We start from the raw sequence: 27360 nt of genomic DNA on the forward strand, positions 1-27360 counted from the left end.
TAATACTGACCTTATACGGACGTATGTGTGAACGACATACACGCACATACACGCACACGACATACACGCGCTCCACTCCACAGCAAAAGTGTCCTAACCACGTTACAGCTGTTTCAATCTGAGCGACTCCAATAGTGAAAGGATTTCAGTGTCATATTTCGGTGGCACTAGCTAGCTGTCGTGGAACTCGAGATGACATGTCTACTGATAGGCAACAGGTCCAACACGAAATTCTAATTGCAAAAGATGCATCCTACCTCATCTGTTGTACTGTAGTTATTCGAAATTGGGCTTTTCACAATCCAACGATATATCCAAAGTGCGAACTAGTTGGTGATGGTCTATGAAAACTGCCAGTAGGCTATGCATGCTACACGGAGTTCTGACAGGGCTGTGCATGGCCTAATAAGCAGGCAAGATATAGCCTAACCCACGATCGCCATGGTTTCGTTGTCAATTCGTGTTTGTGGTAATAATGACAGCAACAATAAAACCATCTGTATCTTACGATCTTCATCATTCTTGACAGATCACCAGCCTCCTCTGGATGGTCATATGCATAATAAGCCTATAGCCTACCTTTAGTTTTCATTTAATTTTAAACACGAATCTACTGTCTTTACTGCCGGGAGAGAAAAAATATATTGTATTCTTTTCTGTAGCCTAATTCTGCCTAAGGCTATCAATGAACAGAAAACCGTGTTGGCTAACAATTTATTAAATACTCCTGTTATTGTCGTCAACGACGTCGCTGTAGGCTACTGCCTTTTCAGCGCCTTCTGCTTATGATGATTCAGTCTTTTGAATTCGTTTGGCCTTGCCATGCAGTTGTAGGCTACAACGTGCCATTCCCTTCATGTGTTTTATCAAAATGTTGTATGCCCTCATGGACAGTAGCTCCGTGATGTCTGCATCTTTCCATGTCGGAGATTTTCTGGACAGCACTATGCCACTCCATCATAACACTGGCATTTAAGTCAGATTTAACCACATGGACGCACGAAAGAAACGTCACCAACACGCCCTCTCACTAGGTGTGAATTTTAACCGCATGTTCTACGCCTCGTTCAGACACAGCACATTTACATAATGTCCGGAGGAAATACTAGGTCGGGGGTAGTATAAACACCGGGTGAATTCGGACTTCCATATGACCGGTTATGTCGTTCAGATATACGGCCCCACCGTTTAACATCGGCAGAACCTCCGGTCTTACACGTATGTCTGAAAGCGCTTTATGTGTAGCATAAACTTTTCCTATAAAACGTTATGGATGTGACATGGAGCTGTGCTCTTAAGGCAAGCTGAGGATACACAGTGCTCTAACATTCTCTTGTCAATCTGGAATTTGTCAAATCATAAAAAAAAATTGGAACCTTGAGTCCATTTATCCCCTTTTGTATAATATTGCCATATGAAAAATGTTCTTTCTGTATGGTTGCACACCATATTTTTATATTATCGATCAAATTCAATCAAATCAGTTACAAACAATAAAATATAGACCTAAATGAACATTTAAAAAACAGTTCTATGTGTTTGCACAACTTTATTTCTCCTTTGCATTGAATTGCCCCTTTATTGGGTTTACTTCAGTAATTAGACACTGAACGTGCCAGAAACACTTCTGTTATATCACAGTTTGGCCAGTCAGTGAAAAAGAGATGTTTATATGTTGTGTGTTATGATGACTGTTGCATTGAGGTCTGAGTTTGTGGCACAAAGGTTTGCTGCTCTTTTGACCTTCTCGTTCTTTTGTGGTGGGTGGGCTAAGTGTGAAGTATGGCACTGAATGTGAGACCTGTGGGTTGCAAAACAGTGAGAGAATGAAAGAGAGGGAAGGAGAGAAAGACCGTGAGAAAGTCTTACACTTTACACTTCTTACAATCTGATTAGGAATTTTGCCACCCATAGATAGATTTTCCTGGGTTGGGGGCAAGCGGACAAGAATTTCCCATAATTTATCATCGTTCTCGCTTTCATGCCCTTCTAAAAACGTACAGGGTTATTTGAGGAAACGTGTAGGCACCAGTGCATTGGCGCTCGGTTCACATGGTTGTTGTTAAAAAAAATAAAAATAGAAAATATATCAGAATATGATCGATTTATTGTTTGATAGCCTGCTCTGTTTTTATTCAAAATAAAGAGTTATGGAATACAGCCATGTGATCTCCAACATGATAATGACTGACGGTATTTACCTGGTTAAGATTCACTAAAGTATTGCAGTGGACTTATAGAATAATTTTTACCTTTTGTGTGGAGACAGAACCATGGAAGCTTGTTAATGATGACCTTATTGGACAAAACCTCAGTCTTTGAATGGCCATTTTTTGCCTGACTCCTGGGTCTATTGTAAATTATTGCTGTGTTTTTTTTTTTTCATTTGATCTACAGTAGAGGTGTTGTGCAAACATGAAAGACAGACTCAAACGCACACATCGGATAGAGTTGAGAGCATAAACCCGAAAGATGACAACCCCCCTTACGAAACCCCTTTTCCTCGTGACCCTACCCCCCATCACTCGCTCTTTTTACCCTTAGTTCCTAGAAAGAAAGCTTTTGTGCGACAACGCAGGAGCAAGAAAGATGAGAAACAGAGAGAAACGAGGCCCACCGACACCCTCCCTTAACCCCCACTTCTCCTGCGACTCAAACCCACCGAGCCCACCGCTCCGTCTCTGCAGCCTGCGCACACACACACACACACACACACACACACACACACACACACACACACAGACACACACACACACACACATTACACACACACACACATTACACACACACACACACACACACACACACACACACAGACACATTACACACACACCTGCACCTGACAAAAGCCTGGAGCTGTCTGCCAAGCCCAAGCCACACTAACCACAATGAGATACAGAGGGAAGGAGAGAGAGAAACAGAGAAACAGACAGAAGAAAGAGAGAGAGAGAGAGAGAGAGTGAGAGAGAGAAAGAAAAAGGGAGTGAGCGTGAGCAGAAAGAGAGCAGGCAGAGCAGGCGGTGCGTATGTGTTCTGGTTGTGCCGCGCTCACAGCAGGGCGAGCCACACTGCTGGTGGAGCGGCTGCATCCCATACCAGTGCAGCTTTGCGTGCTACTCCTCACTCCCCCTCAGATTGAATCACGCTTGCCTTCGCACGGCTACCATTTTCTTCCCCTTCGGCCTGGTGGCCACCCCCCACAAGTTAAGTGTGAAAGAAGTGTGAGAAAAGCTGACTATGGCTTATAAAACCAGCTTAGATAGACATTTACATGCAAAAGTGGCCAACAGTTCACACACAGCACACGTAGATCAATATAGAGGACATACGTCTCCATGCAAGATGCGATGGATGTTGATATAATTACAGATGTTAATGAGTAAAAGCATGTCAAATGTATATGTATAGTAGTAAAAGCACTGGGTTCACCTGAGTTCTCATCTTCAAGCGTTTTATTGTTGACAGCGTGATCAAAGTTTGAACCTTTACGCCAATTGAAACCTTTCGAATAATTCTCAAATCACATTTCCAATCAGCATGAATATCACGGCGCCTTTGTGGTGTTAGGGCACTCAGTGCAAGAACTCACAGCTTCTGTGGTCTACACCATCCTCTATCTTACCTAAGCTAAGGTCACAACTAAGATTAGCTAGCACAGTGATGTGCATGCCTCATGCATAAAAAAGACATACTCTCACATTACCTCACAAGTGCGCTTCTTACTCACACACACTCATGCTGAGCCTTTGTAGACTTTGTTAGCATGCCTGATGTGGGACTGTACACACTTCACTCACATCTTATTGTCACATTGTCCTTCATAGTCCTTGATTTTGCACTTGGCTTCAAAGAGCAGATCTGTCTATTTTTCACATTTGGGACTACAACTGACATTGGATTGAACCTAAGGTAAGTATGCTTTGGGGAAGCGGCTGTCTCTGTGGTATTTACTGCTGAGAGGGTGACACGGTGGTGATGGGTCTCTATTCTTGGACATCATGATCAACATGTTATAATATGGAACAGTGTGCTAGATCCTGTCATTAAAATGTGTATGGATGGGTATACATATCAAGACACTTAATATAATTCAATTTTTCAGTTTTCAGTGTTTAATCAATTTACATTTACATTTAATTGATTAAAACTAGAATGTTGAATAGTATAACTTTGGAAATTAAATTAACTTTTTACTCTATATTCATTGGGGGATAACAATAAAAACAAAAATCAACAACTACAATGTTGGATGGTATAATTTTGGAAATTAAATGTTAAACATTGCTTTTCCTGAAACTTGCAGAGATGCTTTCTATCAAATCTCTGGTACAATCCCCAGAATCCCCAGCACAAGGCAGAAGCCTTGAAAGCCAAATCACATCTCTCTTCTCTCTAGCGCGCGGTTATTCATTCTGCTGTGTGCGTGACAGAGGAAGAGTCAGAGACAGAGAGAGAAAGTGAGTTTAGGGGGAGAGCATCAGTCAAGACAACAATTACAGGTGTGTAACAGTAAGTGGTGGATATTGCTTATTGAGCTTTTTTCCTCCCCTATAAAACAATATGTTTTTTAGGACCAGTTTTATTAGGGCCAGGGTTAGAATTGGATAGAGATGGCAGAAATAATCTTTTGTCAGATCACATTTTGTGGTTATAGCTGAATGAGAAATAGAATTACTCCAAACTTCTAACTACTAGCAATTAATCACAAGCACTCTCATTTTTTAGTTTTCTTTCTTTTAGTTTTATCTCAGTGGATTACTAATGTGGAAACTCCCGCTTTGGATATTTAATTCAAGTCATATAATTAGAATTCTGTCGTAATTTATTTTGAACTGAATAAAACGCTAAACAATGCAAAACTTCTAGGACTGCAAAAATACTTCAATGCTAACAGAAAATTGTAATCTGCTATTGCAAAAATCCCTTAAATTTTGTGGATTTCTCAAAACATAAGATTGATGCTCCTGGAAGGACATAATAAGGTTAAGAATATATTGTGAAGTGATGACTTCAACAAAAACATGTCAACAGGATGCCAGTAATATTCTTGTGAAAAAGTTTTATTTCTCCTGAATGAATTGAATTGTTGTGAGTGAGTGGGTGTAGGTGAGAGTTACAAGTGAGAACTCAAATTTACTCCTGTCTCTTTGGGCAGTGAGAAACATGCCCATGCTTCAAAATGACTATAAGAAATAATTTAAAAATGAAAATGCTAATACCTGTGAGATATATTTAGGTGACAGTCGATGTTGTAAATGTGAAATATATCTTCACACAGATGGTCTATGCCTTTTTTCAGTGGTTCCTCACCAAAACCTCAAGCTCTGACATTTTAACTGAACTTAACTCTTGCCACAGGTGTATGTATGTGCATGTGGTGTGTGTGTGTGTGTGTGTGTGTGTGTGTGTGTGTGTCTGTGTGCCTTCAACTGAAGTGTGGAGATACGTAGCGTGTCTCACAGTGGTGATTTTAATCCTCACCTGAATTAGTAGCCGATTAACACAATTTTTATGCCATGCTTGGAATCGAGTGCATGTGCCACACATCATGAGCAATCAACTTTAATGCGCTAACTAACCTCAGTTATTCATTTTGGATAGAGTAGACTTTGCAGTGGCTTGTATTGTCAATGATTATGTGGATGTTTCTAGCTCCACAGAAAACCCTACGATGCCACGCTCATTTCTGGTCAAGAGCAAAAGGGTGTGGTCTCGCACCCGACGCCTCACACACTGCCACTCGCAGCCCAAGAGTGGACCCTTCGGCCGGCTCCAGGAAGTCAAAATGTCTCCCAGAAGCCCCTCACCAGATGTGGTCAGACAGTTCTGTTCTGTCTCAGCACACGACTACAATGCCCCAAGTAACGCTTCCATGACAACTAGCCTTCATCCTGGTCCCAAAGTGAACTCAAACTGGACCACATTTCCCATGGGTATGTATATTTTAACTCACCACCAAACACGGAAGTGTCTATCCAACATGTATTATAATAGAAACCCAGAAACATTTCTGCCTGGTAAACCTGCTATATTCTTGCGTAGTTCATCTTTGTATTAGAAACCCAGAAACATTTCTGCCTGGTAAACCTGCTGTGTTCTTGCATAGTTCATTTCTGCTTTGTAAACCTGCTTTGTTGTCTGTGGAGTCATGAAACCATCCACCTCTGTGTTGATTTGTTATTAGGAGCGCCCAGGTGCCCTCCTCCTGACGGACTGGCCCAGCCTGAGCTGCCCTGGTCCCACTACGGGCCCGCTGGCTTGGAGAGGGAGATGGAGTTGGAGAGGCTGGTCCACGCTTTGCTGACCTACCGACAGCACATTAACCTCAAGGCCCCCCTATATGAGTGTCCCCTCTGTGAGAAGGTAAAGCACTGCAAAAAGATAGCAGATTAAACGCTTGAGCGTGTGTTTTTCCCCTCTAATGAGGTAAAGAACTGAACTGCACCATAAAAACACAACCACAACTAGAGAATCAATCTAGGTTGTCCGAGGTAAAAAAAAGAATGTGGGAAACCTAAATAAGCTATCAGGGTTTAGGGTTTAGGCAGAGGCAGGCATCCCGGGTTCAGAAAGTAAAAGTCTTGCCAAGTTGCCAAGTATTTAATCCAACCATTTAGTAAACCAGCTCATCCTAATTAGCAGCCAGGTAGATCAAATAATTAGTGATGTGTTAAGTGCACAGGTAGAAAGAATATATGGCAGGACTTTAATTTCTGGAACCGGGATGTCCACCTCTGGGTTTAGGCCTCTAAATGCAGTGCTGTATCTAGATCAATATCACCACACACTCTTAAAACGAATGTGTTGAAAACAACACAACTTGCATTGTTTTTAAACACATCTCTGTGTCCAGATAGGGACAACACAGCAGAGCTGCCAACCCTATCGTATTGTATTGGCGTCAGAGCGCGTGGAGCCAATCAAATGAATGAATCTCAAGGTCAATGCGTGAGACTTGGCAGCTCTAAGTTTATGTTGTTTCCTTTTTTTATTTGTTACACAACATGTGTTGAAAATAACACAACTTGCGTTTATTTGCGTGTCACATCTCTTGCGTTAGTTTTAAGAGTGCAGAAGAGCTTAAAACAATCAGATAATTCTGCTTCTGATTATCTCACTGAAGCTTTCAGGACATGGGGCAGAAACCACTATATTGTGGTCATCAGTATGAGCAAAAGAAGCTGCAGTGAAAAAAAATACATATTTGATTAAAAGCATAGAGCATTGGATAAATTAAACTACATGCATATAGTCCTCCAAAACGTCAGTGGTATGGCATTCATTCATATCTGAACATTGTTTTTCCGGATAAAGGCCTTAAATCCCTGAAGGTGAGCTTTCCTCATAAGCTTCTCTTCTCCAACAGGTGCTCTCGTCTGGGGTAGGCCTAGTAACTCACCTGCGCAGGTCACATGTCAGCAGAATCCCGCTCCCATTGGCTGGCTCAGTCAACTCTTCTGACCCTTCTTATGGTTTCCAGTGGAGCACAGGAGTCTACGGCAGGACCAAGGCATGTGTCGTTTCAGTGTGCTGACTTCTTTTAGGAAACACATCAAGGCACCAGTGGCCAAACTCAACTAAACAATGATAAAGTGCTCTCTCATCTAGGGTGTTTTCACACTTGGTCCATTTCAGGCTTCTAAATGAACTCAGATCGATGGCTCGTGATAATGTGAATACAAATGAACTTTTATTTTGGTCCACTTTTAGTGGATTGAGTTTGGTTCTTTTAAAAGGGAATATGTGAAAACACCCTTAAAGTCCGTTTGGTTCCATACTTGTCCACTCATAAAGAGAAATGATCTAAAAGTCTGAAAATGTAACACTCAGTGTGGGTGTATCATGTCTTTGGAACATCAGTGAAGTTGAGAGGTCTTTGAGTTTCTGAAAGTTGTTGTTGGTCCATTTCAGGAGCGTAGTTTTGGATGTAAGGTGTGTGGTAAGGTGTTCAAGCGCTCCTCCACCCTTTCCACCCATCTGCTCATCCACTCTGACACGCGGCCCTACCCCTGTCAGTACTGCGGCAAGCGCTTCCACCAGAAGTCCGACATGAAGAAGCACACTTTCATACACACAGGTCAGTGGTAGTGTGTGTGTGTGTGTGTGTGTGTGCATGCTCGTGCGTGGACATGTAATAATGTAGAGTCTAATGTAGAATTTGTTGAATCATCTATGTTGTATCTGTGTTGTATTTCTATCCGGCTTGTTAGTTTCTGTACAATTAGCAAGTCCTTTTAAATATACTAAAATTATTAATGACCAGTAACTACAAAGACTAAAAGCAAAGTAATTAGGTAAAACAAAGTCATTAGGGGTTAATTAAATAGGCCTCTCCAATTTTGGGTGTATTATGATGCCAGTATGATGATAATGATAAGACTGTATTCAAATGTATTATGAATTGAATGACTATGAATACTAATTATGAAGATGGAATTATTCTTGCCATGACGCATAGTCATGATTAGTAATCTCGTCTAATGTAGGAGAGGAGCTGAGAGGCATCAGCTGGTGTATAGGGTTGACATGATACATGAGTTTCTTTTCGGTTTGCTTTAAGTTTTGAGAGGTCATGGAAACACCAAGATCACCACTCACACTGTATTTCATACTCCCACACTGTATTTCATTGCTAGTGCGACGTTGCCTACTAGCATACCAAGATACCGGCAGTTTAGACATCTGCAAGCATCAATTTAGACAGAGAATCTCACCGTAGTGCTGAAGTAAAGTGGATAGGCCAATTAATAACTTACTGCCAACAGTACATGGTATACGGGTGAGAGCACACGTGTTCCAACCTCACTGATGGTGAGTGTGACTGTTTCTCTGTGTGTCTGTGGTCCAGGGGAGAAGCCTCACGTGTGCGTGGTGTGTGGGAAAGCCTTCAGCCAGAGCTCCAACCTTATCACCCACAGCCGCAAGCACAACGGATACCGGCCATTCGGCTGCCCGCACTGCTCGCGCTCCTTCCAGCGCAAAGTGGATCTACAGCGCCACCTGGAGCAGAGCTGTAGCAACAGCAGCAGCAGCAGCAGCAGCATGGGCACAGCTGCCTCCAACAGCTATCTCCCAAACTGAACTCTATTGTGTGCACAATGCATACACAAACATACATTCACATATATATATATAAATATATTCTCTTTTCTGTATCTATATGATCATCCTGTGTGTTTCTGTTTGCTTCAAAACACCCTATTTAGTATTGTGTGGTTCATATGCCTTGTTTGTGTATTTCATTCCACCCTGAGGATGTGTCGAGTTTTGGTGTGTACAAAAACACAATAAAAGCCCCTGTGTCAGCAGCCATGCCACATTCCTGCGTCATCCACCAAACACGAGCACCAGACACCATCTGCAGCACAGAACAACTGTATTTCATTACAGACAGAAACCAACCACACACAGGATCCAAGTTAGTGCACAACACATCTGAGCACTTCTTCAGCACACACAGAGTCTGAATATAAGCAGCAGCACCCTAGGGCCAGAGACACAGCTCTGCTCTGGGGTAAGGGGGTGGTGATGGTGGAGGGGGGGGGGGGGGTTCACACATATATTGGCACATGTTATGCCTTTCCACTGAACGTACAGTACATGGTATACACGATGGGTTGGGTAAAATGGTTGGTTTTGGGTCTGGCAGCAGTTAGTGGTAGAAATAGTTCACATCTTCTGTAATATAGCTTTGATTTCCTCCTAGACTCAGGCTCTCAAATATATACAAATACATAGTACACAACACAAATAGATCATGAACACAATATAGACATATACACAGATACACACACACATAAATGACCAGTATTCACACCACACACTCACATATACACATACACAAACACAAGAGTGGTTTGCTTCGAAGTGGTTGCCTCCCCATGTTTGCTGAACCAGCCTGTGTTTAACAATAGGGAAGAGAAACAATTATTAAGATCTCATACGAGTCAAGAATTTCAAATAGTTTTTGGCTGGAGCAAAACTGCTTATTCAATTCTATGTATAAATCAGTGCTAGTTTCGGCTCACCTCTACACAGCTGTGTTGGAATGTTCTAGAAGCACCTCATGATTCCAGGCATCCTTGCCCATGTTTTCTAAGCCCTGCGGTCCATCAGCTCTGGTTCCTATAGAAAGGACCAATCAAATTTGGGCTTATGATCCTGTGACACCTTATAACTTGTTAACAGCTGGCCCTTCCACATGCCAAGGGTAGAACATTACCAAGTGTGTGTGTGTGTGTGTGTGTGTGTGTGGGGGGGGGTTCACGAGTACTGGTGAGTACTTACCTGTACGAGAGTAGACACACCACAGTGCCCCCATCAGGCAGATGCCCATCAAGAAAGCAGCGAACACAATCCCAAGGACGGGCCCAGTGCTCACTCCTGAGGCTGCACAACACATACTTTGGTGACTATTATACACTCTATCTTCATAATAACTTGACCAGTGAAAAGAGAAAACAGGATATATTTCTCTCCTGCTTGCCACTGAATGAGTCGAATGGGTCAGTAAAGGTCACTCACCACTTTGTAGAGGACTGGGCTTCAACGGCTCTATCACACGGTGTTGACCTACAGTTTAGTCACGCCACCCCCAAACCCACACACACACACACACACACACACACACACACACACACACACAAACACACACATTTAACACATAAAAATACAGTAAATATCAATATATTACATTTATCTATACTAGATGGGTGTGCTGAAGTAACTGACTAAAAGAAATGGCAGCATCACCTGATGCACTGGTACGCAGGGACTTTGGCATCGCTATCTCGGCTTGTGTCACGATGGACTTCTGATTCCTCTGGCCTCCCCGGATGGGACATTTACATATCTCAGGCTTGTGATTCAGCTGGCCTAAGGGGAAAGGCACATTTACATTTATTAACTAGTCTACAATAAAACAAACATAGAGGAGTGAAAAAAACAGTCTATAAAATAGAGACTAAATATATTTTACAAAATAAAGTTTTTCCCCCCCATCTCCAGTCACAATGTCACAATGAGCGGTGTACACGGTACTCACCAGCAGGGGGAGGCAGATGGTTGGTCACCAGCATGGGCCTGGTCAGATTCCTGTACACACACTGAAAGAGAGAGAGAAAGACAGCAATGTAGACATATGGTTCAGATCACAGAGATGTTTTGATTGAATTTGATTTGATTTTCTGAATATTGAATGGGATAAACCGACATGACTTTGTTACTGAGGCTACATGCGACAGAGAGGGAAGAGAAAGAAAGCTAAAAAGAGACAAAAAGGAAATACATCAAGTAAGAGGCGTTAAGCCGTGTCTATTCTCTCTAGAAGTCTAGTTTCTTTGCTAGGGTGCTGACCTTCTGATTGGGGAGCTGGGCTTTGATGAGGGCTGGGATGGTCACTCCGCCCTGGCACCCTCTCTCCGCTGCCAATGCGGTGATGGGCGTCTGCTGAGGGGTCCCTGGGCTACATTGTCGTAGGCTGCAGTGCAGGAAGTGGATGGAGTTGTTGAAGACGGGCCGCAGCACAAAGCTGAACCTCACACGGGACGGCTTGGCATCCTTCTCCCTCTTCGTCTTCTTCTCCTCCTCCTCCTCCTTTGCTCCTCTCTCTCTCTCAGGCCGCCCCCCATCGCCACCTCGCCGGCTCCTCCTCCTGCTCTTCCCCACAGGCTGCCCCCCTCGCGCCCGCTGCTTGGACAACAGGGCTCTGGCTCTCTCCATGTCATCATCCTCGTCCTCTTCTTCATCATCATCTTCCTTATCCTCGTCTTCATCGTCCTCGTCTTCATCCCCATCGTCCTCATCTTCCTCGGGCGTCCCTTCCTCGCGCCCGCTCTCCCTCCGTAGTGGGGTGAGGAGGAAGGAGGACTCCCGTGAGCAGCTGTTGAGGATGACGGGCCAGCTGGTCGAGGAGCGCGGGTCAGAATGGGGGGAGACGATGCACGACTGGACCTCCACGCCTCCATTGAAGACCCCCTCTGCGGAAATCTGTGGGGGAGAGACAAGAGAATGGCCCCTTTTATAGACAACGGAGGTGTAATAGTGTGTTGGGCCCTGGAGAGATTTACTGGACATATTGACTAATTAGGCTGCCAAGGAGAGTAAACATCCAGAGTGTCAGGCTGTGGACGGCTGATCTACAAGATCCTTCCTGTCACAAGTTTATAGACCAACAAATCCTGAGAGCTTAAAAGTGGTATTATAATCAATATCTTCCTTATACGTTACTAACATACATTACACTTGAAGGAAACAGAAGAGCCTTCATTAATGCATGATGTGACTATACACTATTAGTCTGTGATAAGTCTGACTGAAGGTCTACTTCTGAAGAAAAGCAACTGAGGTTAAAAAAAAAGAAAATAATGAAATGAAGAACATTTGGCGACCTTCTATCAGCCAATATTGTGATCTGATAGTGAGCGAGCTGGAGGAAGCACGGGAGTAACAGCCAAGGAGACAGTGTGTGCCAGCCTTGAGAGAGTGAGCTGATATGGGCCAAACAACCAGAGTTACGTAACAGGAAACTCAATCTGCACAAACAAGGGAACTGTAGTGTAAACCACGGGCCAGTGGGGTTGACGAGGCTGGCACAGACCTGCACATAGATGCGGTTGTCCGCCGTGATGACGCAGGGTCCGGTATGTCTCTTCTTGTAGTGCTCAGTCACAAAGAGCTGCATGGTGAGCAGAGGGACCATCTGGGGCCCCGGGAGCCTGGGTGAGCTCGGCCCCCGCGGGCCCCCTGACACCACACCAGACCCAGGAGGAGCACGGACCACTGGAGGTCTCACAGGGCTAGAGCTTGGAGCCTCACAACCAAACTGAGATTGTTGGAGAGGGAGAGGGAGAGAGAAAGAGAGAAGTGGGGGGGGGCAGAGGGAGAGGGAGAGAGAGCGAGCAGAGGGAGATGGAGAGAGAGAGGGAGAGGGAGAGAGAGAGGGAGAGGGAGAGAGAGAGAACATTTCAAAAACACTTGGTAGGAAACTGACTTCCAGTGACACACTAAGTGGTTTTGTTTGTTTGGTGACTGACAGTTGTGAGTATGAAGTTAAGTGTGAATGTGGACTCACATGTATGGCCACTGGAGACTGGTCTTTGGTCCACTCCAGTGTTGTCTCATTCTGAACCGGGGCTGGGAGCTCATGTCTCCATAGCAACACCTGACAAGAGAAAGCAGGGCGGTAAAATGAAGACTGGGGCGGCAGGGCAGCAAAATGAAGGACATTATGACCCTGGTCACACTTTGGGCTGCTAGCCCTGTGCGGTTATGGGCAATAATGGAATCCCTCAGAAAACAACAATAGTGCCTCTGCACATCCAATCTGCTATAGAGGAGAATAGAAAATGAAAGTGACCCACCCCGACCATCTTTCCTTTAACCCAATAAGGGTCTATCCCTGTAGTCGGACACAGTCAATGATGAGTCCCAAAGTGTAGGTTCATGAACATGTCTAGTGCACAATCGATGCATGTGCTACTTTCTTAGTGCATGTCTCATGTCACATGTGACTAAGTATGCAACACCACAGTCTTTTTTCAGAGTATCAGGCCTACAGTACTTTCCTGATCCGCGCCCTGACTCTCCCAATTCCTAAGAGACAACACTGTTTCCCACTGTAGCACTGAGCAGACAGTGAGTATGAGAGGAGTTTGTTTGGGTTGGGGCCTACTTGTTATCTTCAGCACTGATCTGCCTCGGAGCGTAAGACAGGCAGCTGTGGCTTCTCTGCATTTTCCTGTGTGTGACTGCACACAGGCTGACCCCTCACACACATTCGTCAACCACGGCTGTCCACGCTCCAGAGCCCAGTACTTTGCAGAAACATCTTCCACAAGCCGTCATGCATGATGTGGATGTTTTCTATAATTCATAGCTCTAAACATTATGGATGTCTAATCAAGACAGAGTAAACATTTCAAACTTTGCTATGAATGCACTCTCGCCGAACATTTTCAACATTTTGCTACAAACAAGTCAGCCCATTGTCTGATGTGCGATATGCTGTATGCTCAAGTGTTTCCTAGAAGCCTTTTGTCAGTGGCAGTGTGTGTGGTGAGTGGTGACACGTGATGTCTGTGTCTCACCGTGTTTTTATACCGAAGAATTGGGGAGCTGCCCTCCAGCAAGCCCTCAGTCCCACAGGAAATGACTGGGAACGCCAAGAGGAAATGGCTCCCATTGGACCAGGCCTGGCAGCTGGGGTCACGCAAGGTCACTACTGCCTGAGGAAGAGACAGCGCCTGTGCAGGTGTGGGAGGGTGGGAGGGGGGGGGGGGGGGGGCAGTTAGCGGTAAATACTACATCTGACCTCTAAGTGGTTTCAGCTGGGTTTCTGGTCCAAAAATAGAACATTTGACAAGACATTACAGTTTACAAGAGTACTGTCAAATATTACAGTCTGAGGTGATTCTCTGTCTGTCTGTCTGTCTAGGTCACTGCCTGTCTGCCTGTCTCTCTCTCGCTCTTGCTGAGCACATTTCTGTAAATAGAGGAACAGAGGAACGGACAGTCCCAGTTTGAGAGACACACCTGTAAGATATGTTTGTCCACAGCCACGACTAGTCGACCATCCTGATGACACTGAACGCTGACGGCCTCCTGAGCCGCCCTGTCCCCGATCAGCCACTGGCTCGGCCTCGGCTCCCCCAGCACGGGTGGCCTGACTGGGACCATCACTGGGGAGGATGGGGGAGGGAGAGAGGAGGGATGGATTCATGAACAGGGGTTAGGAAAACAATAAGAAAGAAAGATAGGGAGAGATAGACAGAGAGAGTGAGAGAGAGAGAGAGTCAGTGGGAGAGACAGAATACTACTGATATTATATGTAACTATTAGTTTTCTTAGCTTTGTATGGACCAAGTGTAGAGCATTTAATTCTGTGCGTTTCATATGCATATCTGATACACTTATATTAAAATACACACCGCACATTATTATAAAACACTTCACTTCGGCAGTAACAGGAAGTCAAGACCTCCCAACAATGAAACACACATGTCAGACATGAAACACCTAAAACCAGCTCATACCGTTCTGGTCTGCGCCCCCTCCTACCAGCCGGATCACAAAGCGATTGGCCAGGTCGGCCTCCGTGTAGGAGGTCACTCTGGGAAAGCCGTTCTCATTGGCCCATTCCAGGAGGTCTGACGTGGATAGGAGGTCGTAGCTGAGCATGCTGGTCATGGTCAGATTGGGCCTTGGGGGGTAGAGGGGGGTCACGCTGTTGGACGCCTGTGGGCGGGTTTCGAAAAACAACAACCCAAAGAAAAAGCATAGAGGGTGATATAGTATACACCTCGCAAGGTCGCGGAAAGGCAAGCAAAGCCATTTGTCTGGTTTCTCCGGAGAATCAGCCAAGAGCCGCAACAACCACAATCTCTGTGTTTTCAAGGGCAGATTGCCCAGTGACTATGTAACTGTCCATGGGAGCACAAAGCAGGGAGCATTAGGAGCTTTGTTCAAAATGAGGAAGATTAGAGCCACATTAAAACAGATCTGCTGTATAAGAGAAAGGGCCTCACGTAGACAAATATGTGTCCCCGGATTCCTGTGGTAGTGATGGCCCAGTTCACTGGAGCAGCACTGCTGAGAATGAGCACCAGCTTGTGCGCGCCACTGTTGGCCACCGGGGGCAGTAGCGAGACTGACACCTCCACCTGCAGAGAGCTGCCAGACACAGAATGAGTCAACTTATTTATTACATAGAGAAAGAAGAAGAAAGAGAGAGAAAAATGATCTCCTTAACTGACTCATGTTGGAGAATGAGGTACAAAAGGATTGACTCATTATGGAAACATTGTCTGACGTCTGGGAATCAGGGGCCAGCATGCATGGGGCCAGCAAGGTCAGACCCACACTATACTACTGCTACTGCTACTCAGAAGTTTAAGCTTTCAGTTTATTTTGCAATTATGTTCATTCAATAATCAACTAATTCAATTATGCCACATGAAATGAGTAAAAAGAACGGTTTTCCTGTATCAATTTCCCAAATGAAAATTTCTATGTGTGTTTCCTCCTGAATAATTGTTTAAAGTGAATTTTATATCAGCCATCAGAAACACTGACTAATACACTGAAACTGACGATTAAGTTACTATTACAATGCCAAGATCTGCTAAAAACATCTGTGTGTGAGGTCAAGTGCCATGGTCTCACCCACAGAGGCCAGATCCTGCAGACCAGAGTTTGATGATATGTACTTCTGGGTCAGATTCAGCACCAGGCAGAACGCAGCCTTGTACTTCCTGTGGCTGGACTTCAGATGTCAGGTAGTTGCGAGACAGGAAGAGAGACTGCAGGTGACACTCCCTGGGCAAAGTGGTATCTAGGAGGTTGTAGAAAAGTAGAACAGAGAAAAGAAATGAAAAAGAAATCAAGAGAGGAAGAAAACACATTTGTACACATTTGTTTTCAATGGAGCGCTGACATGCATTTAATTTAATATTAACATTAACATTAATGTGTTATTTGCTAGCTAGATAGATAAATACTTTATTCATCCCGAGGGAAATTGTAGGCATCCAGCTTATACAACCATAACACAACAAACACGCATAGGCTATATCTCACAATTATAAAAAATACTCACAGAAATGTATACATTTAAAGGGGCATGTGAATTGATTACACAGGTCTGGTATGGACTGACCATTTGATGTCAGTACTCATGTGATGTGAGTCGTCATACTTATACTCTTGCATACTCATACGTGTTCGTGTGTGTGTCAAAAATAAACTACAAAATACATTAGCCACACCATGTATCAAAATAAAATACTGCATATTTGTGTTTTGAAAGTACTAAAAATACCTTCCATATCTGTCTATTTACAGTAATCTATCAGTAAACTGACTGTTGATTAAGTGGACGGTGTTTAAGAGCAACAACTTTTCTCTGCCTACGAGACATGCCATAACCTGCAATCAGGCAACAGATCAACTATGCTGACCTGTCTGTTATATCTCATAGCCTAAATACTGTATCAGAGAGCACTCAAAAAGTCTAAACTTGTCAAGCGGTACTGACAAGTCTCGCCAATGCATGCTCAGATTGAGCAATATAACAGGGCAACAACCAGTTCCATGCCGATTGGACAATTAAAGTTCTCAAGAAAATGATCACTAAAGTTCTCAAGAAACTTGAGGTTGGTATGCGAGCGAGTGTATTGTATGTGTTAGCAACCTACAAGTTACTCATCTTGCACTGAATCATCTCCCTGAATTTAAGCTGCTTGTGTTCTGTCAATTTGCATGTGTTTTCTTAATATTCAGTACGTTTGCACCTGTCGGCCACCGTACAATATTTTGACAAAGTCCTTTTAGGCAAGTCCCTCCACTCGGCGGCCATATAGCAACGCTTTTTGGGCACTCGTCGGGCATCCTATTCAGCAGAAATGCGCGTGCGCAAGGCTTCACGACACCAATCTTGCTCCAGCGGCGAGTTCACAAGACATGATTGGGAAGATGTCTTCACAACACACCATATGATTGGCTGAATGTATTCACATAACACCACATGATTGGCTTAGTGTATTCACATGTCGACGTTTTGCCGAGGAAGGGGTGGGATATGTGTAGACAACGGCCATATTGACGTTACAAACTAACCCCATGCATTTCTATGGAGGATTTTTTGAGTGCTGTGTCTCCTCATTAGAAAGTCTCTGATTATGATCACAACAAGTCTGGACAAATTACTAAGTCAGCACCAGTCAGAGGCTACATTCATTGTTTCGCACTTTCATCACATCTGGTTTTAACAAAATTATTTGGTAAAACTAAAAATATTTTTAAACTACAAAAATACACACCTATAACATATTTTGATGCAAAATACTATTTTGCATTTGAAATACTTATTTTAAATACATGTATAAGAAATACTGCCCATCTCTAGCTGTTGGCTGCAGCAACTCGATATAGGAAGTACCAATTTTTTTGTGTTTGTGTTTTGTGTTCATGACAAGTTGATCCAATTCGACTACTTTGCTATGTTGGCCACCAAAAACCTCTACCAGCCCACCAAAATGTGGTAGGCTAGAATCGGCCCTGGTGTGAGCATGTGTCAGCGGCAGGCTTACCCTCTCCCAGGCGGATGTAGACGCGGCTGGCATGCGTGGCGTGGGTGAGAGAGGAGATGGTGCGGTAACGCTGCAGGCTCCACTGCAGCAGTGCCCGCGGGCGCCAGGGCAGCGACGCCACCTGCTGCACCCGCACATTCACACTCTGGGACCCCACTGTGGAGTTGGGCAAGGCCTGGTGGCAAACGAGACACACAGCACCGTCATAAGCGTCAGTTTTTCAATACATTGACATGACTTTATAATATGTACATTTTGCAATAGTTTTGCAATGTGATGTCTTTGAGAGAATGTAGCTCTGTAATCTGTACTGATTAAGCATCTGCTTCATATAGTTGCCTGTTTTGTGACCTTACAAGGGACAAGGGAAGAGATCTTAGCTGTGTACACATTAGCTTACTGCAATACCTCAATCACCTGTTATTGTTTTCCTAAGAAACACTTAATTGCTTATGCATGCTTGCCATGAGTGTGATTGGGAAACCGATAAAGGGACACACCTGAGCCACCACCAGAAGGCTGAGAGGTAAGCCCTCTGCATCCAGCCACCAATGCACTGCATGCTGGGAGCTTAGTACCAAGAGCACATCCCGATTTAGAGGCTTGGAATAAAATAACGGCCTCAAGAGCACAGTAACCTGAAATTACAAAAAGACAATTTCATATATATATATTCATATATATATACTATACATATAGATAAGAATGACAAATAAAAGACAAAAACACAGGAAATACAGACAGTAAGAATCATAGACTGTATAAAATAGGTAAGAACAAAACAGGGGTAGAGAGCAGGGACCAGTGCACCTGCTGGTCAGACGAGCTCGAGGCTCTGGTCACAGTGATGACGTGAGTCTCTCGGGGACCACTTTCTCTGGCCGCACAGCCAAGCCCCACGTCAAAACGCTCCAGGTAGCCCTGCACCGGGTGCACTGTCCCCGCCGAGGTGAGCGAGCACTGCCTGCCCTGACCACCATCTGCAAAGACCAGCACAAACAGGTATTCCAGCAATAGGTAATCAAACCAACATGTCTACTCTGAAGAAGTTGATAACAGAAGATAAAGTTGCCGTGAAGGATATTCTTGTGTTTACAGTATCAAATGCCAGTTACCACAGGGATGTCTCATTATGTGAAGGTGCACAGGTGCGGTTGATCTCTAGATTAGAGGAATCAGTTCATCCGTGCCTCACTGACCTGCATTCTCTGCCCTAAACAGCAGGAGGCACCAGAGAGTCCACACCTTCCACTGCATCATGTTTGCACCACACCAGAGGAGTTCAACCCTAAAGACCTCTGACTGACATACATGAGAGAGAGGAGACGAAGTAGAGAGAGAGAGAGAGAGAGAGGGAGAGAAACACAGTGGAGGGGAGTTATGCTACTTTCTGTAAACTGTGAATGAGGTGATGAGAGTTATAGACACATAAAACTGATATGGAGAAAAAAAATATGCATAACACAATTACAAGGACAACTGTTATCAGTGCCATGCCAGAGAGTCTCCTTGAAAAAGTTATCAAAGTCTCATTATTGTTTGCTCACTCTTTGCCACATTCCTGCATGCATATGTTTTGCTGTTGCTTCTGGCTGCCTTTCATTTTAAAGAAAATATATGTGTTTTCCTGATGCATGTCTGAAAACTGGATAGACCTCATCTTTCTCAATCACTTGAAAGCCAAATTGAAGCCATATTTGTGCTGAATTAAGCTCTTCCAACCACGTGCAGACACATAAATAATGATAAACATAAACCAGCCGTCTACTCAACTCACCTGGATCACGAAAGGGTGACTGAGCCAACAACTATTTTTAGCCATGCATATTGAAGTTTGTGTTGCATTTTGTTTAGTGTGTGTGTGTGTGTGCGTGTGCGTGTGTGTGTGTGTGACTGTCAATGTGTTGCATATGCACACACTTGTGCATCCTCCCACAGGGAAATACAAGCAGTGAAACACTGATCCTGATGCACTAAGCCCGATTGTTTTGCATAGAAGTTTCCTCTTCCATGTTTTGAAACTACTCTGTCTGGATTTGTTTTGCCTTTCTCAAGTGATAGCCCACTACTGCAGAACCAACATGCTTCATAAAAGTGGAGCATGACAGAATGTATCCACATGTGGATGGGATAAGAACATTCAATGTTCAAACTCAATGTCAGCTCATTCACAATGAAGTGGATTCATTGGAATGGCAGTGGGTGCTTTCAACATGTTATGAATGAGATACTGTCTACAGATATAACTGAAAATGAAAATGAAAATAAAATCTCAGCACAGTCAATAGAACGGAAAAGTGTTGTCTCCATGTCTGCATCCAGTGCCAAAAACACATTTACACTCTTGCTGAAAATCAGTCCTAAACAAAAGCCCTTCAGACTTAATACATTTGCGTCAATTGCGTCAACAATTAAATATTAATATTATCCAGCCATCTTCTACAAAAACCCACCTGTAGCTGTCCGGTGTCGGGCCAAGTCAGACCACTGATTGAAGATAATTAGCTGCAGTCTCTCGATGGAGTATTCGCACCTACTTAGACATGATCCATCCGCCCCCTTAACTCTCTCGGCAAAGATGCACACCCTCTAGCACGGGCCAATAATGACCCAGTTGCTGGCATTTGATAGCTTTTCAAGTCTCTTGATATCACACGGTAAAATATCTGAAACTTTCTCTGAGTTTGTCAATAAAACAAATATGGCAGAGCTAGGCAGCTGCGTTACTTTTATTGCGCGCCACGGACAAAAAATGTTCTCGAGGGGTTCCGGACGAACGATTGGTAACGAGGGGAGGGGCGAGGTAGTGGAGAGACGGTCGCGAACGAGGGATAGGCGGACCGGAGGGTCTTCTGTATGGTAAGACGGAGTGAGACGAAACGAAAGCGCAGAGATGGATGGAGCGCCTCAGAGAGGAGGAGGAGGGAGGACGGGAGCCCCCAGAATGAGAAACAGATGAGGGGCCGTGAAAATTAAAAGAAGTGCGAGGAACTTGGTTGCACTGACTTAAGGAGCGAACTCTCGGGACTCTGAATCATAAATAAGTGATACACATCTCTCTATTTCCTCTTCCTATCAGACACAGACAGAGTACACTAAAATGAATGCTTGTGCCCAGGAGTCATCTGTAAAAGTCAAGATAATGAATATCAGATGACATACAAAAGCAAAATTTGAATTGAGATCTCACCTGTTTCTCCTAAGGGACCCACTGGGAGAAATAAATATAAGAACAGATTGGAGAAAATTTTGAGATCATAAGTTGAACTGAAATTGGGCTTGGGCTGAGACAAGAGGAGGGCAATGTTGCAGCTAAGAAATCCCTTTGGAGAAACAGGTGAGATCTCAATAATCACTGTTTAATTTCTCATGAGATTGAGAAAATACTTTTTCAAGACAATGCATTTTCCTTGGGGTGAATAATTTATAATTTATATATAATTAAGCAAATATATAATCAAGTGATCCATATTTTGTGTGATGGAGAACGATGGTGGATAAAACTAGTCAGACCTGCAAAGCAGATAGGACTATGCATGTCTGTGTCCATTTAATTGCGATAGCTATTATGAGCATGCAGAAACTGCAAAAGTTCAAGCTCTCATTTAGTATTTTTCTGCACAAAGAAGAACACTGTCTAGATTTTGCGTTTAGCTTGTAAGTCATCATACTGGTAAGGTATATGTTCATATTATTTCTGTAACTGCTTGGCATACTTGAGCATCAGTCCCCTCAATTAGACGTTTCCTGTAACTGTTTCTGAGGGCTTTGCGGCCTTGTAACTGGCTGTGAGGAATTTTGGCCTGTCGCCCCTCATAAAACTGCTCCCTCCCTGCAAATTTTTAGGGCTTCGCATGAGCCAGCTGACTGACTCATGTCCAGTATTTGGGCTGTCTGTGGGAGTTCTCAGTCTGGCCAAGAGTGAACGATTCTGTCTGGTGCCTTCAGTAAGCTGACCTTATGCGATGCTCAATTTGTAACTAGGTGTTTTTTAGTGAACACCAAATGGGAAGCATTAGAAGACTAACAGCAAATGGGGATCATTTTCTGCCAAAAGTCTATTGGCCTTGTGGCGAATGGAAGTCCTTCACCCCTGCCCCTCCCCCACCCCCCACTTATTTGGTTACAGGTGGTTTCTAATATAGATATGAACTAGACAGAATGTTTGGCATTCTGGCAATGTTTGGTGATGTTTGACTAGATAGAGATGGATTTGACAGAATGTTTGGCAGCTTTGTTATCAACTTACAGGTAAAATGCTTGTAATATCAGTTATTAATGTTTGTAATTCAGAGTCTGCAAACCAATAGCAAACCATGGGATTTTAAACAAAACATGTCCATTGTTCCATTGTTATTCCAAGTCATTATAACCGGGTTGGAAAGAGATAATCCCCAAGGTTTTTTAATGAATCTAAATCCATTTGGTCCCAGGAGATCACTTGGAGTCCCACACAAACAGTTAAACTAACTCCACTGTTGACTCCTCTGTTTATGTTCTTAGTATCTATTCCACATGTGAATACACCACTGTCTGTATTTTAATACATAACTGATTTTGTTACATTTTGAATGATTCATTAAAATACTATTCAATGAATTTCTTAATCCTCTCTGAAATATGTTTTAATTTGTTTGTATAATATGATATCTATGACATGATGAACATCAGGTTCATAGAGGGACACAGCCAATGAATCCTTGTGGTTGCCAACAGTATTCTAAGAATGTAATCTTATTCCTCCATATGGTCTTCATCTCACTTAGCTTTTAATACAGCCACGCCATATTGGAATTATCGACTAATATCCCGGATATGTTTTCCGTGCCTAATCAAATCAGAATGTTCCAAATGAAAGGTTAAATGCGGGTTCATAGCAAAGCTGTAGTTCAGTTAAGCACACTCATCTATTAGCTCATTCGCTGGCTCGTTATCTCTCATGCGCTCTCTCATCAAGCTGGTCAGGTTGACCATGCTGGTGAAAACTCATAGCAGACTGCAAACTAAAAAGAAATGTACCCTATGAAAAAATGTTTAATGAGTGGATGGAAAATGTAATTGAAATAAATCTTCCAGTGGACGGAGAAGGCACACTGCCACTCACCCACACACAGACAACACACACACACACACACACACACACACACACACACACACACACAGACAACACACACACACACACACACACACAGACAACACACACACACACACACACACACAGACAACACACACACACACACACACACACACACAGACAACACACACACACACACACAGACAACACACACACACACACACACACACAGACAACACACACACACACACACACACAGACAACACACACACACACACACACACACTCACCCACACACAGACAACACACACACACACACACACACACACACACACACACACACACACACACACACACACACACCCACACTCACCCACACACAGACAACACACACACACACACACACACACACACAGACAACACACACACACACACACACAGACAACACACACACACACACACACACACACACACACACACACACACACACAGACAACACACACACACACACACACACACACACACACACACACAGACAACACACACACACACTCACCCACACACAGACAACACACACACACACACACACACACACACACACAGACAACACACACACACACACACACAGACAACACACACACACACACACACACACACACACACACACACGCACACACACACACAGACAACACACACACACACACACACACACACACACACAGACAACACACACACACACACACACACACACACACACACACAGACAACACACACACACACACACACACACACACACACACACACACACACACAGACAGACAAGACACACACACACACACACACACAGACAACACACACACACACACACACACACACACACAGACAACACACACACACACACACACACACACACACAGACAACACACACACACACACACACACACACACACACACACACACACACAGACACAGACAACACACACACACACACACACACACACACACAGACAACACACACACACACACACACACACACACACACACACACACACACACAGACACAGACAACACACACACACACACACACACAGACAACACACACACAGACAACACACACACACACACACACACACAGACAACACACACACACACACACACACAAACAAACAACACACACACACACACATACACACACACACACACACACACACACACACACACACACACACACACACACACACAACACACACACACACACACACACACAGACACACACACACACACACACACACACACCCACACACACACATACACAGACAACACACACACACACACACACACACACACACACACACAACACACACACACACACACACACACACATACACACACACAACACACACACACACACACACACACACACACACACACACAGACAACACACACACACACACACAGACAGACAACACACACACACACACACACACACACACAGACACACACACAAACACACACACACACACACACACACATACACAGACACACACCGAAACCGACTTACACATGGCATGTATGCACGCACACCAAAATCAGTGAACTTGTAAAAACATCAACTGCCCGAACACCATGGCAACCACCCTGACATGACCTGCTAGATTCTGCTTCTGTCCTTTTTTCCCAGTTACAGCTTATTGGTTGCTCATTTTCACCAGTGACTATATATAAACTGTCCTCCTCCAGGTATTGTTCAAACTCCCGGCAGCTCTCTCAGCTGCTAACACCTGACAGTGCTGCTCATTCAACTCCAGACTCTTGACATTGTGGGCAGATTCACCAAGGCTGTGTACAGATTTGAATGCATGTGCCAGTGTCATCAGTGTCGGTAACTGACTGGCTTGCTTCTTTTTTCATAGAAGCAGGCGATGTGTCTGCCTGTGGGTTAAAATATCTCCTTAAGAAAACACTGGATGTGACCTGGGTTATATTTACGTTGGCCAACATGCCCAAACATAACTTCAACTGTGACTGAAATGTATGATGATACATGGTTTTCATCTTTGAACGACCAAAGACAACACATTGAAAGAGGCACGTATTCCAAAGAGAGACAAACTATTCCAAGCCCTGTTTAACTCTGTGTGTTTTGGAAAAGGAGAGCCGGTTGCTCCGAGTTCAGCGTTTGTCATCGTGGCTCTGCCAGGCTTGGAGCCCTCTGCCTTCTGGTGCTGTGGATAGGGGGAGCTGCCAGACAGATAACCAGCTCCTCAGACACAGCAGCACTCCTCCAAAACTCTCTCTCACACACACACACACACACACACACACACACACACACACACACACACACACACACACACACACACACACACACACACACACACACACACACACACACAGGGACACACGGGTACACACAATGTGTACAGTACACACACACACACACACACAGTCAAGTGTGCATATGTACACACACACACACACACACACACACACACACACACACACACACACACACGTACACTTACCAGACACACACACACACGCACACACACACCAGACACTTCCACATACACACACACACTTAGAAAAATGCTGTGAGCTTGATGCAGTCCAGCTGTATTTGTGGCCACGCTTCTGAGAAGAGAACAATTGTTAACTTCAATCTTGGCCAGAAAGACAGGGAGAGAAACAGCAAAGAGTGCCAGAACTAAATGTACATGGTACAACTTGAGCGCAGGACAGAAAGGGAATTGTAGGTCATTATTTTCTTTGGGCCGGGACAGAACAAAATAGAGAGTATAATGTAATGGCAAAGTCAGGAAAGATCATTCTGGGTCAGGAATGGCAAGTGGAATCTGACCACCATCTTGGAGTGTTCTAGCTGAAAAGATCACAATAGCAGTAACAATGTCCCTTGTTCAACGCTGCCAACTGGCACTTGTGTGCACAAATACACACATCCAAAACATTTCATAGAGAGTAGACAAGTTGTTAGTCTGACAAGCAGACAAAGATAGAGAGCGAGGGCTATGCTATGCTTTTGAGTGAGCTTCTCAAAACTCCTTGTTCATTTCGGTGAAAGTGTATTGAGTCCACATGGGAAGGCAGATAAGGACATTCCATAGCATTCCAGGCTAGAACGGGGTAATGACCAGAGCACGGATGACCTGAGAGCACAGACTCCCATCAGCCCGGTCATCTTTTCCCGCAACGTACCAGACGGAAACATAGTCCTGCCATGCAGACTCTCAGATGAGATATGACGTATGACGTATGTCATGCTAGTTGTCTGGTGTGCACCTGCATGTTTGGATGTGATGGCTCAGAAGGTAAAGTTTATTCTGTGATGTGGATCATTCTGTAGAGAAAAGTGTTTTGTGTTTGTTACAGTAACTTTCCCTCTACTCATTCAAATGTACTTGGTGTTATTGTTGGTCTGCTTAGCAACAGCTTCTGCTTGTAGAATTTCATCTAACTGCTGATATGTCATTGTTGGGCCAGATTTTGTGTACAGCACTTCTACCAAAAGGACTTCTCACCCTGATTGGCCCTTTTAGTGCAATCAACATTTATTTGAACTGAGCACTCACAGGAATGCACTGCCAAGAGAAATGTATAACAATACTTTTAAAAACCATACACAATATCACCGACAAGGTTTGCCCACATTTTGTAATGTCTGCAGTGAGCAGATAAATGTTGATTGACAGATCTATGCAGCAATCATATGGCAGTGGAATACATGATATCATGTAAACATATTGCTAATGAACTGATTCAGCATCTTTCTCAATACTCTATATTCTCTAGTCTATGTCAGTCTCAGAACATGTAACTCCTCTCAAGACCAATTCATAAATAATAATGTGTTTGCCCTGGCAAAGGGCAATCTAAACTGTGAACCAGTAGCCTCAAATGCATTGATGAAAGAGGAGTGTGTGTGGAAAAAGTTGTGAATCTGAACAGGGGTGCAAACCAAGGCATACTGGGTGGTCTTATCCTGATTTGAATTTTTGCACATGACATTGCTGATCATGCTCATATTGAAAAACAGTTTCTTGCTCATCACCAGACGTTGTTTCTGCCTATCCGTAGAAATGGTCTGCCTTTCAGTTCTACCAAAATAGAAACATAAGACAGCAATTACTAACATCACCCACTGGCACACAGTGAGAGAAAACGTCCAAGTGTGCAGTCCTT

The 27360-nt window shown here is 44.0% G+C and overlaps 2 protein-coding genes across 4 annotated transcripts; one reads left to right on the plus strand and one right to left on the minus strand.

Moving 5' to 3' along the window:
• Window positions 1-3738: 3738 nt before the first annotated feature.
• LOC143103097 (uncharacterized) lies at window positions 3739-9308 on the plus strand. Of its 3 annotated transcripts, none has more exons than XM_076266887.1 (7): window positions 3739-3909; window positions 4304-4509; window positions 5653-5933; window positions 6185-6363; window positions 7367-7510; window positions 7912-8077; window positions 8849-9308. In XM_076266887.1, the coding sequence occupies exons 3-7, from the start codon at window positions 5672-5674 to the stop codon at window positions 9079-9081; spliced, it is 984 nt and encodes a 327-aa protein (XP_076123002.1). In that variant the 5' UTR covers window positions 3739-3909; window positions 4304-4509; window positions 5653-5671; the 3' UTR covers window positions 9082-9308. The 3 variants fall into 3 exon arrangements, with proteins under 3 accessions (XP_076123002.1, XP_076123000.1, XP_076123001.1); XM_076266885.1 differs by having other exon boundaries at window positions 4304-4499; XM_076266886.1 differs by having other exon boundaries at window positions 4397-4499.
• A 239-nt stretch (window positions 9309-9547) lies between these two features.
• engl (endoglin, like) lies at window positions 9548-19416 on the minus strand. The gene is made up of 18 exons (XM_076265526.1): window positions 19286-19416; window positions 18897-19066; window positions 18587-18724; window positions 18087-18261; window positions 16162-16330; window positions 15525-15669; window positions 15033-15234; window positions 14533-14678; window positions 14088-14243; window positions 13073-13162; window positions 12599-12823; window positions 11356-11988; window positions 11045-11105; window positions 10753-10875; window positions 10525-10572; window positions 10288-10389; window positions 10029-10125; window positions 9548-9898 (listed from the first exon to the last, which is right to left on the minus strand). Exons 1-17 carry the CDS (start codon window positions 19344-19346, stop codon window positions 10031-10033), a joined length of 2739 nt encoding a protein of 912 aa, XP_076121641.1. The 5' UTR covers window positions 19347-19416; the 3' UTR covers window positions 9548-9898; window positions 10029-10030.
• Between the last annotated feature and the right edge of the window lie 7944 nt (window positions 19417-27360).

This window comes from Alosa pseudoharengus, unplaced genomic scaffold, assembly GCF_046254945.1.
Source record: "Alosa pseudoharengus isolate Yale_2024_CS ecotype anadromous, Long Island Sound unplaced genomic scaffold, YU_APseudo_1.1 YU_APseudo_1.1_scf_4, whole genome shotgun sequence".
Classification (NCBI taxonomy): domain Eukaryota; kingdom Metazoa; phylum Chordata; class Actinopteri; order Clupeiformes; family Clupeidae; genus Alosa; species Alosa pseudoharengus.